Source organism: Ailuropoda melanoleuca, chromosome 6, assembly GCF_002007445.2.
Source record: "Ailuropoda melanoleuca isolate Jingjing chromosome 6, ASM200744v2, whole genome shotgun sequence".
Classification (NCBI taxonomy): domain Eukaryota; kingdom Metazoa; phylum Chordata; class Mammalia; order Carnivora; family Ursidae; genus Ailuropoda; species Ailuropoda melanoleuca.
This window is the reverse complement of record NC_048223.1, coordinates 13,916,379-13,933,061: the sequence shown is the minus strand read 5'-3', so window position 1 is coordinate 13,933,061 and position 16,683 is coordinate 13,916,379. Positions and strand designations below refer to the sequence as shown.

At 39.9% G+C, this 16,683-nt stretch overlaps 1 protein-coding gene across 1 annotated transcript in view; it reads right to left on the bottom strand.

Annotated features, from left to right (window-relative positions):
• RYK (receptor like tyrosine kinase) overlaps window positions 1-16,683 on the bottom strand; it is a 95,119-nt gene that overhangs the window by 78,154 nt on the left and 282 nt on the right. The window contains exon 2 of the mRNA XM_034661821.1: window positions 16,473-16,677. Within this exon, the coding sequence (XP_034517712.1) occupies window positions 16,473-16,677 (205 nt within the window). The remainder of the gene's footprint in view (window positions 1-16,472; window positions 16,678-16,683) is intronic.

Here is a 16,683-nt window from a genome sequence, read left to right as displayed (position 1 = left end):
AACATCATTAGTCATTACGGAAATGCAGATCGAAACCACAATGAGGTATCATTTCACACCCACTGGGACAGCTTTAGTTAAAAAAAGAAAAAACAAAAAGCAAACAGAAATAGGAAGTGTTAGCAAAGACGTGGAGGACTGAAACTTTAATACATTGCTGGTGGAAATGCAAAATGGTTCATCTCACAAACTGTGAAAAACAGTTTGGTGGTTCCTCAGGCTGGCTCAGTGAGTAGAGCATGCAAATCTTGATCTCAGGATTGTAAGTTCAAGATCCATGCTGGGCACAGAGCTTACTCAAAAAAAAAAAAAAAAAGGTTAAGCATAGAACTACCATATAACCCACAATACCACTTCTAGGTATAGATCCAAAATTGAAGACACTTAGTGAAGTACATTTATACATGTTCATAGCAGCATTGTTCATAATAGTAAAAATGTGAAAACAGCCCAAATGTCCATCAACAGATAAATGGATAAACGAATTTTGATATCTACATAGAATGGAATATTATTCAGCCACAGAAAGGAATGAAGTACTGATACATGCTATAATGTGGATGAACCTCCAAAACATTATGCTAAATAAAAGAAGCCAGACACAAAAATCTCACATTGTATGATTCCATTTATACGAAATATCCAGAATAAATAAATCAATAGAGAGAGAATGCAAATTGGTGGTTGCCAAGGGCTACGGGGAGGTGAAGGAGAAGAGTGCTTAATGAGTCAGGAGTTTTTACTCTGGAGTAATAGAAATGTTTTGGAATAAGAAATGGTGGTTGCACAACATTGTACATGTACTAAATGTCACTGAATTGTTCACTTTAAAATGGTTAGTTTTATGTTATATGAATTTCACTTCAACAAATTATTATTTTTAAAAAAGAAAAGAGAAAGAGCTGGCCTCTGCCCCCATAAATGGGGAGGGAGTATAATAAAATTGGCTTTCAGTGCCTAGAAAGAAATATGAGGAAACTATCACTTAAAAGAGAAAATCAGGTCTCAGTTAAGCTGAAGAGATAAAGAGATTATGAAAAGAGTCAGAGAGGACCTCAAAACCAAACTGCAGCCCTGCAAGATAAAGTGAAAGGGCCAGCAGAAAAGACAACAGAGCAGGCAAAGTGGAGTGGGTGGAGGGATACAGGGGGCTCTGCTGGCAGGTGGACAGAAGCAAGAGTGGACAGCCACAGACTGAAGAGGCAGCATTTTGTTATTTGAATAAGTATAATTTTTCTGTTCTAACAAAGAACGAAAAACATTTCAGTTGTTCTATTACAATAACCAGACTTAAATTTTTCACTGCCAATTCCAGCAAAGAAGGAATGTTGCTTATATTAGAAATTATGACATTTGTTCATAATTTTAAAGCAACCCAAATTCCAAGCCGAGATACCAAAGCTGTTCCCCAAAACTCTCAATTCTCATCAAGAAAATTTCATTTTTCCCTATATAACCTTAAGTCCAAACTTTTTTTTTTTTTTTTTTTTTTTAAGATTTGTCAAAGAGAGATAGAGCACAAGCAGGGGGAGTGGCAGGCAGAGGGAGAAGTAGGTGCCCCGCTGAGCAAGGAGCCCAATGCCAGACTCCATCCCAGGACCCTGGAATCACGACCTGAGCCAAAGGCAGACGCTTAACCGACTGAGCCACCCAGGCATCCCTTAAGTCCAAACTTTAATTCAAGGTCTGTGTCCTATGTGATCTGGCCTGTTTAGCTCAAGTTCAAATAATTCAATAGTTCAAAAAATTTTCCAAATGATTTTAAAAGTTAATTACTGGTTTCTCAAGGCCACAACAACAGCTGAATAGTGTCAATGAGGAAACCACCTCCCTTTATAAAAAGAGCTACCTTTAATAGCACTTAGCAAAATACGTTCCAGGGAGCTGTTCACGCATCTGTCTTTCCTATTACCCTGTACACCTCACAAGCAGGGCTGGGGTCTTAGAATATTTGTAGCTATTCAAATGTTAGATGCATGAATGGCAGCCTGTTGATAAAAATCAACTACATCAAAGATGAATCTTAAGGGAAATGGTATTTTAAAGAAAAACGTCAGGAATCACTTAAGGCAGGAAAACAAAAGTGATGTCACGGAAACAGAAAGCAGAGATTTTACAAGTAAGTAACTGAATGAACTTTAGCAATCAATTATTTAACCACTTTCTCTAGGCATCAATTTTCTCAACTATAAAACAAGAGAGTTAAACCAGATGATGTTAATGTCCCTCCCCAGCCACAAATATCTATTATTCTATGATATCATCTATGATTTCCAAATGTCAGCCAAACCTCTATTATACTCTATGATATCATCCGGTTTCTAAATGCTAGTCAAAACTTAAGTAAAAAATTTATTTAGTCAAGATAATCTGAGTATAGTGTAGTATATGAGCCAGAGGAAAAAAAGCCAACATCACTTACTATGTATAAAACCACTAAATACCCTGTATTTGAATCAATGCTAAAAGAAAATAAATAAGGCGATCTTATTTCAAATATTCCAGGTTTATGGAAACTAATAAGCTGAAATAGACACAATAAAATAATTTGTCCAATAGGATCTAATAAATCTAGCTATAGTCAAATTATAACTAAGAAAGTTAGCTGAGACCTAATATTTAAGTACATAAGAAAAGGAATTCACAAATATTAAGACTATAGGAAAGGGGCATCCTTTCCTCATAATTATAAAAGAAAAAGTACATAAATCTTCAATCTCTGTAACTGTTTAAACCATAATCTTACAGATTAAACAAGATTCTTCATGTAATCCTCTACCAATTCGCCATTTTCCTCCAATCTTTCTCCTACAACCTTAAGCATCTCCATAGAACTCAACTGAGAGCATATACATGTACACAAAGACAGTATAAAAAGAAAAGAACTGAACTTTGAAGAGAAAAATGGTATGCCTGACTGTCAATAGAAGACAAGAGTAAATATGCCCCCTTCCTCCACTCCCTTCCTCCAGGCGGCCTCGTCTCCTGCCTAAAACTGGCCTCCTCGAAGGAAAGGCAAGCAGGGCCACCCTCTTGGTCCCTGAGAGGTATAGGTAAGGAATCAACTTCAAGGGAGGAAATCCTGGTCCTCCCAAGGAAAAGCCAGGCATCTACAATCACAGAGCATCTTTCCTTACTTTGCCACTTCAGGAAGAAAACATGATAATGTGGTCAAAATCAACAGTTTACTTAAAAACAATCCACTGAAGTGGCTATTTGTTGCCACTGATTTAACAGATCAGGAGGCTACAGGGTGCAAAGATCCATTTACTGAGCATCTCTCCTCCCCTATCCTCCAGAGATTACATCTCAGAAAGTAGCTTTCAATGTAATTCCACGATCCCTGAAAATGGAAGCCCAAAGCGATCCATCATAAATAGTGTCTTAGGTTTATCTCTCTAGTACCTGTGATGATATCACCCGTGTGGAATCAAAGGTAGAGTAAGGTCACTTTTGATTTTAAATGGATGACTCAAATGGTGACTGTCACCTCCCCCATCTGAAAATACTATATAGTAGATGGATAAGAAATTATAAAGAGAGCTAGACACTAAAATAGAAGATAAAGGAACAGGATTTGGGGTCTAATCAACATATTTGTCACCTTAAAAAAAATCCATAAAAGAATGTCCCCAATGATGTGCTTTGTGCCACAATTGCAGAGATGATAAATGTGCTTCCCAAATCCTATTCAAGGAAAACAAGTGACAAAAACAACCCATATCTGCAGCACTAGAGCATAACATATGAAGCATGCCCTGCCATAGTGCTATAATGTTAGAGTATCTGCTCAAAAGATACTCTGGAAAATAATTTGTCATTGGCTCCTGTCCTATTTGAAAAAGAAAATAAATCTGCCCAGCTCAAACACGCATTGCAGGTACAGCTCTGTAACAGAGATGGAATAAATTACGATTTGACGTGATCATCATTCAACTTACTTCATAGCCAACTCCTAATAGGAGCATGGTCTCTGAACTCAGTCAGCCATGGAGGCCATTAATAACTTAGAGCTGACTCTTATGTCCAGGGGCTCAGCACAATGGAGAACTCTCAAACATCACTTCTCCCTGCCAGCAACTTGCATGGCGAAGTGCTAACGTGAAGTCCAGTTCCAAAGCCAAATGAATTCTCTTCTCAGGCAAGTCTCTTAGCTCTCTGCTAGAAGTCAGTTCCATGAAGGCAGGGATATTCATCTGTTTTAGTATAATACTATCTATTTATTAAAATTCATTAATCCCCTAAAATAAGGCCTAGTAAACATTCAGTAAATAATTGTTTGGAGCGTGAGTTTTAAGTGTTGCTAATAAAGACAACCAATCAACCAGGTTAATATCTAAGTGACCTCTCTTTCAAACAGTCTATGATTTTAGTTTTCATCGAAAACCATGCAAATCTCCCACCAATAACTAAAATAAATTGTTTTGAGAATTATGTAGCATTTTCACATACATTATACCAACAGTGGTAACAGACATCCTGTTGTAGTTGAAAAGCATCTCATCTTATATATGAAGAAACCAACACTCACATTAATTAAACACATATGAATAAGGTGAAATTAAGCCTCAAAATGCAGAATTCAGTACTGTCCCACATCACATTATCTGCTATATTCCCACATTTGTGTACATGTGCATGCACACATATACAAACCGTAAAACTTTTTTCTTTAAATTGGACTAAATTCTCTCCTTTGATAACTAATCTGTTAGAAAAGATGCAAACAATTATAAAGATAATCCTTGACTATTTCCACTTCTAGACAAGATAGAATAATAGGACCAGACTAACTCTCTTGTCTGAGATAGCCAAGAACCATACAAGAGAGTTCAGAAAGACAGATAGCTAGAGTATGCTGGATGAAGTACCACAGAGAAAGCAGCACTGAAAACTTCCAAGACCTGCAAACGGTTGCCCTCCAGTCTGTGGCTAAGTACTGATCAGAGGATGGATAAGGAAGCTGCACAAGGACAGAGAAAGGATAAAATGTACAATCCTACTTACACAGGATCTGGAATATCGCCTATTCCCACTAGCGAGACTGGAAAACCTCACGATTCACACAGGTCGCCAGAGAAAGTACACAAAGGGGTCTTAACTCAGTAGTGGGGAAAAATTAGCCCTACACTGAGCATTGTTCCTGTCCTATCTAACAAGTCCAAAAAGCAAGATCAGAAGGATCAAACTGCTGCCAAGTAACTTAACTGAATCCCAGAGCAAAACCTAAGAATATTTATAGGAATACAAAAATATTCAGCACCTACCAGAGTAAAATTCACAATGCTTGTCATTTGCTCATGAACTACCAGGCATGCCCCCCGACGAAAAAAGGGAAAATAAATAAATAAGTGATAGATAAATAATTGAAACCAATCCAGAAACGGCACAGATGTTAGACTTCGTAGACAAGAACATGAGACTTAGTAGACAAGAACATTTAAACAACTATTATAACTGTATTTCCCATGGTCAAAAGTTAAGTAGAGACATGGAAGATACAAAAAGACACAAATCAATTTTTTTAGATGTGAAAACTACAATGCGTATGATGAAAAAATGTACTGGATAGAATTAACAGTAGCTTAAGCATTTCAGAAGAAAAGATAGGAAATTGCACTTCTCAGGTTCTAATAATTGGAAAAAGGCTTCTGCCAGAATCTCTCTTGAATACTTTCCATCCTTCAACTGCCCGGCAGACCAACAGCCTGCTGGGAGTTGCTAGGCAAGCCTTGGGGTGGCCTTAGTGCAGTATATGGGAAAGACAGAACATGATGGGTATAGTGGTACTGATTTGTTTGTATAGAGTGCAGAACTATGGAAGCCAAGATAGAGGACACCTTACCCAGAGAGAGGGGTACAAGGAACAGAGATGGGAAAATTAGGTAACCTCAAAGAAAATAAGGTATTAAAAACTAATTTATTTAAACCACCATTCATAAATATAAGTAAGCCCAGCCCAACTCCCTTCTTGGATAATAACTCAGCAGGCAATGGGAAATGATAAAGAGAATGATGACTCCCATAAAGCATAAGATAGTGAATCTCCCCTAAAAGAAGTATGACTTATTCATTCATTGAAGTTTTACTGAACATCTACTACATGCCAGGTATTGTTTTAAGTGCTGGGGATATAGAGTGTAACAGTATAAAAGGTCTTTACTCAAACAGAACTAACTTTCGTATAGGGGGAGACAGAAACAATGAAAGTATCACATGCTTAAAATAAAACAGGGCTATAAGAACAGAGTGGCGCTGGGGGGTCAACGCTAGGAAGGCAAGGCTCTCTGAGGCAGTGACATTTTAAGTTGAGATCTGTAAGTCTCCAGTCCTGTAAAGATGGGGAAAGTATGTGAGACAAAGCAATCATCAAATGCAGATCCTAGGGTGAGAAAGAGCTTGGCAACAGAGGAGCTAAACACATGGGACATAAAGAAGGATAAAAGAGGAAAGAGGTGGCAGGCAAGAGTTTCCATATAAACATTTATCTGTACATCAGAAAGATTTGAACAGCATAGATACTTGATATTTATGAACTGTTAATTTCTTAGGTGTGATAATGGTTACTATAAATTTTTAGGTCCCTATCTTTTAGAGATACATACGAAAAAGTTTTTACAAAATTACGTGTCTGAGTTTGCCTCAAATAATCCAAGTGGGGAATCAGGGCAGTGAGGGCAAAGGAGTAGATTGGGGAGTGGAGAGATATAGACCTCCCCCCCAAAAAAAGGCCATTAGTTGATAATTATTGAAGCTGGATGATGGCTACAAATAGGTTCATTATATTATTCTATTTTTGAATGTTTGAACTTTTCCATAATAAATACATTTTTAAAAGCAAACTTATTTAAAATAAATCAGGGGATTTTTGGGGGTGGTAAACTTATTCTGTATGATACGATGGGTGGATACATGACACTATACATCTGTCAAAACTCATATAACACAATTAAGTGATCTTTAATGTATGCAAATCTTTAAAAATTCAGGTAGGCGGTCAGGGAATACCAGGATGAAATACAGAAGGTAATATGCCCCCTTCCAGACCAGCTTTTGTGGGACACAAGATGCAACTATAAGCTTTCATCAGTGGTCCCTACAAAGCCCCCAAAGTCTAAGTCAGCACAGTACACAAAACTTAATATGGTTGGATAGCCATGCCTTTGTCTAGGGAAAGGCCAGAAGACTTCCACAAAATAAGGTTGAGAACAACTGATATTTCTTTTACTAGCAACTTCCCAGGTGATAAATGAGTTACTACGGCTTATAAACCTAATGGTAATATCTCACTGCCATCATTCGCTTTCCTTGCAAGGACATTACTACACAGTCATTACCACAAGCAAATAATAAATATCACCAGTGAATTTTACAACTCTGAAAGAGAGTTGTGAGAGTTATCTCCCCCACCCCCCCAAAAAAGGAAAGGTGGCAATCCTTTTACATTACCATATTTCATTTAATCTAAACTGCACCGTTATTTTTTGTGCCACTAAGAAAGATAAAAAAAAGAACTGTCAATTAACTGATGACTCACCATTGGTTGTAAAATGGTTCCAATTTCAGAGATGTTCACAGGTGGGAAAACTGTACATCTTATAATCAATGAAACATGGCATTCAAAGGTTCATGGGTTGGGGGGCGCCTGGGTGGCACAGCGGTTAAGCGTCTGCCTTCGGCTCAGGGCGTGATCCCGGCGTTATGGGATCGCCCCACATCAGGCTCTTCTGCTATGAGCCTGCTTTCTTCCTCTCCCACTCCCCCTGCCTGTGTTCCCTCTCTCGCTGGCTGTCTCTATCTCTCTGTCAAATAAATAAATAAAATCTTTAAAAAAAAAAAAAAGGTTCATGGGTTGGGCCCCATCTCTGATCTCCTAAATAAACTGCTCAGGATAGGTTCAGGAATCCATATTTTGTTTAAAGCCCCTCAGATGATTCCGGTTAAAGGCTAAGTAAACGGCTAACCTTCAGAGGCAGCACAGAGAAAAAAGTATGCACTCTGGAGTCACAAAGCCCCAGACATCTCTGTGACCTCCCATGAATTCTGTAATTTCCCAGAGCCTCAGCTTTATCTATTAAAAAAAAAATGTCAATGCCACCTACTTTATATGGTCGATAAAATAAAAAAAGAACACATGTGAAGTACTTAGCATATAGCAAGAGGTATACTAAAACACACATATTTATATAAAAACATATTTATTTATAAACAAGACATAACATATTTATCTCATACACAAGCATGAGACCTATGAAATTACTTTTCAGAAATATTCTACCACTCAGCAGTAACACTTGCACAGTAAAAAGAACCGTTCACTAAGTATTTATTAGGTAACTCAGCAATATACACACACTTGTTTTGGCACATCATATCTTAAGAGGTCCCACATAAATGAAAGTTGTTTAATAACATTTTGAACAGAAAATACTGTACTTGATTTGCACCAACAAGGATGACACAAAAAAAGCACTTTTAAGTGTAACATAATTTCAGAGTACCTAAACACTTTCTTTGTTTCATGTCCGAGTTTTTGTTTTGTTTTTTGTTTTGTTATGTATAGCTGGCAAGTTTTTTCACAACACTGGCATAACTGCATTAAAACCACAAAAGTAATGCTATGAAACTTCACAATTCAGGAAGCTCAAAAAAAAAAAAATACCCTCAGATTTCATTTGTTTCTAAAGTGACCCTTAAAATCCAAACAGTATTTTAAGCAGCACCTTCAGAACTGACTAGTCAACTCAGGATGTGACTCATAGTGGACAGGTTTAGCCATAATTGGACAGAGTTCTCCCACACGTGGAGCATGAAGAAGGGGAAAAAAAACTCAAAACCCACAATTGCACAATGTCTCAGCCTTGCTCTCCCAATGAAGAACACATGGATTCAAATTAATGCTGTATCAATGCCACCACCCCACCCAAAATGCCCAGGGTTAACAGTCTGCTCAGGGTGCTAACCAACTCCACCAGCAAGCACCCCACACCTCTCAGGTTATGCCAGACACATCAGCAGGGAGGACACTCTCACTGCCCTCCCCCCCAAGCACTTGACCTGAGATTTAAGAGGAAGGAGAGGTGCTGGGAGGAAAGGAACATGTGGCTCATCTTATTTTCCTTTCCCTCAACCACCTCCCAAATGGAAAGAGTCCCTCAGTTCAGCACCCCAAATCTGAAACCCTGGAGTCCTCTCTGACTCCTCTCTTTAACTGTCAGGTCTCCTCCACTAAGTCTTTTCCAACTCCCTGCACAGTCCTCACAAATCCATCCCACTCCTACAACTACCCTAGTTGATCCCTCTTACCAGCACAAGCCGACTCTGTCCCATTTCCCAAATCCACCTTGTCTTTCTCCAAGCCCCTTTCCACTGGGGCCAAAAGTCATCTTTTCTGTAACCCAGTCCTGTTCGTGCACTCTCCTTTCCTAAATTCAACAGCTCCTCATTACCTACGAGATGAAATTAAATTCCTAATTCAATCTCAACCTACCTCCCAGCTTTATATTCTGCCACTCCGTGGCTTTGCCAATTTTTCTCATTTTATCCACATTAGATTTTTCCTACTTCCTGATTTCACACCCATCTACTTCTGTACATCTATAGCTTTTTCATGCTGTTTTCTCACCTGGCAAGAACTGCTCCTCTTTTCTGCCCATCAAACTCCTCCTCAAGATGGGGTTCAAATGTCTCCATTCCTGGAACACTTTCCCTAAACTCTCTAAGGCTCTCTCCCCTTCCCCCTTCTAGAGTCAAGAGTAATCACTCCTACAGTAACTTAGTCAATCAACAGTATGATTCTTAATCTTAGTGTTACAGTCCTCAATATAATGGTTAGTCTCCCCTCCGAAATTCTGAGTTCCTCAAGAAAAGGAATTTAATTTATTTTGAGTCATCATTTTCTACCACAATATATGGTACTTGGTTGAGCTTCAAAAATTTTTATTAAACTGGTCTGGGGGGCATTGATCTCAACTTGTATTTAACTGATTTTAAATAAGATGTGAACAATGCTTAACTCTTCCAGAGGGTATTTACTTTAACAGAAAAGCAAGTTACCCAAAGTGAATTTCTAATTGGTGGGAGGCAGAATCTATTCTCAGAAGACCTCTGACCCTTACAGAGTCCCTATCACTACCACCACTGCTGCCATAACCTGTTCATACAATAGCCCTCACCCCTCAGCATTTTGCTAGGAGCAAACTCCTACCACTGCCCCAGCCACATAATAGTTTCACAAGCCCTGGATTTCCAGGGAACTTAATACTATTAGAATTATGATTAGGATACTAGAATTATGTATTGCTATCTAATACAATTAGAAAGAGAACACGGGAGGATGCAGATAACAGTCAAGAGCACAAACATGTGGTAGCAGGTTTTCAGATTCTACTTCTTGAGTGTTTTTGGTTAATCACAGCTCCTCCAGAGCTGACAAAGAGGCAAGATGGATTCTGGATTCAAGCAAGACCGAATCAAGACTGGACCTTTTACTCACTCCCCAAAGGACCCTAAATCAAATTCCTCATCAGTAAAAATGGGGAAATGAGTGTCTATAATGCAGCCTGTTAAGAAGAGTAAATGAGAACAATGAAACTGGGCTTGGGGACACAGCGATGCCACATGCAGAGTAAAAGCTCCTGAGGCTTTTCGAGTTTCTGTACAGACAGACTTCCATCAGGACCATATGCCCCACAACCAAGGAACTGCCCAAGTCTGTTTCCTTATCCTATAAAATGGAAATAACAGTATATACTTAAAACAGGAATTACCTTTGTGCCTGACAAAGGCAAAAGACTGCTACATGTCAGCATCATTCTAAAAAGTGGCAACTCCTACTCTTCTAAATATTATTACCAAAAAAAAAAAAAAAAACCTGTTACACATCAACAGCTCTTCAATAGTCAAAGCCCAACCTTAACTGTCATTTACATATTGTGGAATGACCACTGGCCTTTATTCCCATTTCATCCCCGAACTCCTCTGAATGATACTAATGAAATCACAAAGACATTAAACCACAAAGAAACAGAAAGGGAAAGAAGACAACAACACGACATACATTTCAATAAACTTTTCCAAGAGGGGAGCCAGATGAAGAAGTGGTCACTGCTCCTCAGGACCCCTGAGGCACCAAAGACCAGCCTGAGGCTCAGGCTTCACAAAGGGGGAAACTCTAAAAGGGGTGGGCCCCCAGATCCAGCAGGAGACCCTAAGTTTTTCTGAAGAAATTGAACCACAGGGGCAGGAGAACTGTAAAGGGAAGTCAAAGTCTACAGCTTGAACGGTGGCCTTTATCCCCATTCGATCCCACCTCAACCATATAACCCAAACCCAGGCAGTCAGTGTATTACCAAACACATCAAAGGCAGGCTATTTGAAGGTCTTCTCTGCAGACACTGACTGTTTTCAAAGGAGATGTGAAGGTGCCGCTATGTGGAGTGGATGTGCAATGAAAACTCTACCTGTACTCCAAAGGAAGTCACTAGACCACCAGCACACATTCTCTCCTGATCAACTTTTCAGCATCTTACTCTTAATTGTGGACAGCCAAGGATGACCAGATGTTTGTGATCTAAACAACCATAAAAAGTAGCCTGAAATGAACAAGCACACTGGAGGAAGCAGAAGAAATATTAAAAACATTGAACATATAGAAAAAATGAAAAATACATATACAAATACCTCAAAGATAATATATCCATAAAGAATAAAATGGAAACAGAAAATGAAATTAAATGAAATGAAAACAGAGAACAAAAAGAGCTTCTGAAACTTAAAAACATCAACATTAAAAAATTTTTTTTTAAAGATTTTGTTTATTCATTTGACAGAGAGAGAGACAGCCAGTGAGAGAGGGAACACAAGCAGGGGGAGTGGGAGAGGAAGAAGCAGGCTCACAGCGGAGGAGCCTGATGTGGGGCTCGATCCCATAACGCTGGGATCATGCCCTGAGCCGAAGGCAGACGCTTAACCGCTGTGCCACCCAGGCACCCCAACATTAAAATTTTTAAAATACAAGTTTAGAAGACAAAATTAAGAAGATTCCCACCCACACACACTTTCCACCTCCACAAACAAAGATATAAACAAGAGGCAACATAAGTTAAGAGTATCTGAAGATCAATTCCAGGAGATTCAATGATCAAACCAACAGATGTCTCAGAAAGAAAAATAAAAACAAAGGGTAGGAAATCACCAAAGTAACAGACATTTTTGAAAACTGAAGAATATGAGTCTTAGATCCAAAAGGCCTACCAAAACGAGAGACAACAGGTGAACAAAGGACCCACACAAAAGCTTATAAAATTTCATAATGCCAGGGGATGCCTGGGTGGCTCAGTCAGTTAAGCGTCTGCCTTCAGCTCAGGTCACGATCTCAGAATCGAGGGATTAAGCCCTGTTGGGCTCTCTGCTGAGCAGGGAGTCTGCTTCTCCCTCTCCCTCTGGGATCTCCCTCTCTCTCTCAAATAACTAACTAACTAACTAACTAACTAAATAAATAAATAAATAAAACCTTATAAAAAATAAATTTCAGGGGCACCTGGGTGGCACAGCGGTTAAGCATCTGCCTTCGGCTCAGGGCGTGATCCTGGCATTATGGGATCGAGCCCCACATCGGGCTCCTCTGCTGTGAGCCTGCTTCTTCCTCTCCCACTCCCCCTGCTTGTGTTCCCTCTCTCGCTGGCTGTCTCTATCTCTGTCGAATAAATAAATAAAATCTTTAAAATAAATAAATAAATAAATAAATTTCAGAATGCCAGAGAAAAAGACCCTGAGCTTCAATAAAAACAGAAAAATAAAAACAAAAATCAGATGGCTTTGAGTTTTTTCATCAGAGAGCCTTAAATCCAGAAACAGTGTGAAAATGCCATCAAAATTATGGGGAAAAATATATATATTTTTTCAGCCTACTATTCTAAATGTAGCCAAATCATCTATAAAGGACCTATAAATCACCTATAAAGCATCTAGGGTAGACACCTGAAGACATACAAGGCCTCAAATAATTTACCTCCTATGCATCCCTTCTTAGGAAGCTGAGGATATCCTTTAGCAGAACGAAGCAAACCAAGAAAAAGAAAACAAGTGATCCAGGAAACAGGCTCTAAGGCAGGAGAGAAGGGAACAGAAATCACAAGAAAAACAATCCTACTGTTAGACTGGAACAAGAGGATGGAAGGCTCCCAACCAGGGAGTCTCTAAGAGAAAACCAAGTAGAACTGAGAGATGATTTGTGCTACCTGGAAAAAAATATCAAAAGGCACTGAACATATTTTTCTTGGAGTATCTGAGGAATGCAGTCATAGATACATGAAAAAATAATCAAAAAGTTGAAGGCAATTATTTGCTCCAGGGAAAACATAAAAATATAGAAAAAATCCATAATCTGGCATCACTATTTAACTCAGAAGTGAGCAATAAATATATATGCAATAATGTAAATACTGATTATTGGTTTTACCAAAAATTGTTATTTAGCTGTACCGAGGAACTGGGGCAGAGAACAGGGCAAGTGCTCAATTATGATACTAGGAAACTGAATGTTTATTCTATTAATTTCAAAATATGAAAGTAAAGAACAGGAAAATGAATAAACAAACAGAACAAGTATGAGATGGTAGCTTCCACTGGAAAGTAGGACCTGAAGGATAAAAAGGCCAAGGGTAGGACACTGCTGTGTTTTATGTTAAGCCTTTTAGCACTATTTGATTTTTAAACTGTGACTTTTAAACCTATTAATTGGATTGAAACAGCAACTTACTCTCATAAGAAAAGCAATTAGTTCAATTTATAAAGTTGTCACTATCAAGTTCACTTTTAAGTTTCTTACTTGGAATTCTAAACTCATAGTCTTACAAATATTATAAAATGATGATTAGTTTCCCAAGTCAGCTTTCAGAGGCATTTAACCCATAATGATACAAAAATATAGCACAAACTATTATTTCAAGTAGTCTTAAACACCATAAGACTTTCTGTGAGAAACTGCAGTCTGAGAACTCAAGATGCCTGGTACACATCTGAGTCTTACCCACTCGTTCTTCCCCACCCAGAAGCAGCCAAGGAATGAATACTTTATTTTTTTTTTAAGATTTTTTATTTATTTATTCGACAGAGAGAGAGACAGCCAGCGAGAAAGGGAACACAAGCAGGGGGAGCGGGAGATGAAGTAGCAGGCTCCCAGCGGAGCCCGATGTGGGGCTCGATCCCAGGACTCTGGGATCACGCCCTGAGCTGAAGGCAGACGCTTAACGACTGAGCCACCCAGGCACCCCAAGGACTGAATACTTTAAAGGTAGAGTGGACGAGGGAGATGAACCTAGATCTGGCAAGGAGAGTCAAAATTTAACAGGTCAATTCTATTTGCATTAGAAAAAATACCACTGGAGGTCCCTCTTGCCCCAGAGGTTGATCAGTAGAGGGATCCTCCCTCCCAGCCTCCCAATGGGCATAAAGCTGGAGGCTCATCAGTCAGGGGACAAATACATATACATTATTTCAAGTATTAATTAGCAATGACTTCTTTTCCACCATGCCATAACAAAACTTCTATATAAATGATATCTTTATTAAATTTAATAAAACTTTGTCGCCTATGTCAACACTACGTTTAATTTTTTTTAATGATTATAAATTGTGTGACCTTGAAAAGGTTAAAGCCTCAATTTCTTCAACTCTAAAATGGGAGTAATGGTATCTATTTAACTGGGTCACAAGAAAATTAGAGGAAATGATGTAAAACGTAGGGGCCAGTAAGTGGCAGACACTCAATCACTGTCAGCCTCTGGTTGTTTCCTATCCCCTACCCCCACCTGGCTGGTTTCTAACATGTACTCTTACATGTAAACAAAGTCACAAATTATATGCAAGCTTTTAACCAAAAAACCTTTAAAAACCATACGGAATGCATTAATATTTTAAAAATAATTATGTGATATGAGTCCATTTGTAAGCTTTCATTATTTTTCCTAAACCTTAGTCTTATGCTCCAAGTACTAACCTAATTGGCAGTTTTAATTAATCTCAACTAAATTTAGCTAATTCAACTAGACCAAAAAGAGGATTAAGAAGGACAGGACATTACAAAAACACAGCATTCTTGTTTGATTAAAGGCTACAAACCCGTATCTGTAACAATGTCTAAACAGACTGCTTAAAAGCAATACTGTTTCAACATTGAGTCCACTTCAAGAAAGTCTTACAAATTTAAAAAAATAAAAATAAAACTGACAGATAATAGATGATTAAAAAAATAATCCCCCCCATCACTCAGATATACCACAAACCTGAGATTAAATAAAGAGGGGGGAAATGTTATTTTGTGCCACAATACACAAAAGAAAGTCTAACACAAAGAATGTCCAGGTATCCTTAACTACCAAAGACTTCCCATTTTGGGGCCATTTTTATCAAACCTTCCTCTAAGGGCTCATTTCCAGAATCCACAGTCTCAGCACAAAAACACCATTATTTTTCAAATTAATTCCCCAAACGACAAAGCTAATTAGGTGGAACAGAACAACTGACCCAAAGTTAAGTTCTCCTTTTCCTACAAGGTATTCAGAGTAAAAGAGCGGCCCTGAAATACAGATCAGTCCACAGTCCAACACATGCAAGACAAGAATCAAAAAGATACTGAAGAAGCTAACAGGTCTGCTACCCAGAGATTCACTCCCCATTTAAAAATATGCTTAAGGGGCACCTGGGTGGCACAGCAGTTAAGCGTCTGCCTTCGGCTCAGGGCTTGATCCCGGCGTTACGGGATCGAGCCCCACATCAGGCTCCTCCGCTATTAGCCTGCTTCTTCCTCTCCCACTCCCCCTGCTTGTGTGTTCCCTCTCTCGCTGGCTGTCTCTATCTCTGTCGAATAAATAAATAAAATCTTTAAAAATAAAAATATGCTTAAACGTCACAAGATTTGGAGGCTGCCAGGAACATGTAGTACCCTTCTAACCTCTCCCTTCCCCCCACCTCATTTTTAAAAAGAAGTATGATAACCAGAAAGTAAGACCACAGTATTGTGGCCTCTACTGGGGCATCAAAACCACAGCCAGGTCTGATCGAAATAAAACGTGGACTTAGAGATATCCAAAATCCAGGGTCCTACAATGACACGCCTAAGATGGGTCAAAGAAACTTGGTGCATCAGGGAAGAAAAGTTTGGGCGCTATGAATAGGGAATAGGGCGAAAAGCCGAAGAGGCTGTGGGGTAGGCGGAATGGGGTGGATCCCCGGTCTTTCACGGCGGGACAGCGAGGACTTAGGGGGTAGGCCGGAAGGCTGACCCGGGGCGGGGGCAGGGACCACACCTCCCGGCCAGCAAGGCAGGCAAAGGCCGGGGCCCGAGACGACCCCGGGCACTGGGACGCGACCTGGCCGCGGTTCCCGGCTCTCCGACTGGGCCGCGGGGCGGCCGGAAGCAGCCGGGGTCGGCCCGACTTGCCCACCCCAACGCAGACGGCCCCACTCACCGATGAGCCGGCGCACCTCGTCCTCGCTCAGGTAGAGGCTCACGCTGGGCCCCGCCGCCGCGGGCGACAGTACGGGAGGCCGCTGGGCCGGGGCGGCAGCGGCGTCGGGCGCGGATAGCAGAGGCAGCAGCGCGAGCAGAAGCAGCAGCGGCGGCGGCGGGGCCCTGAGGCCGCGGGTCCCGGGGAAGCGGCCCCAGCCGCGGCCCCGGCC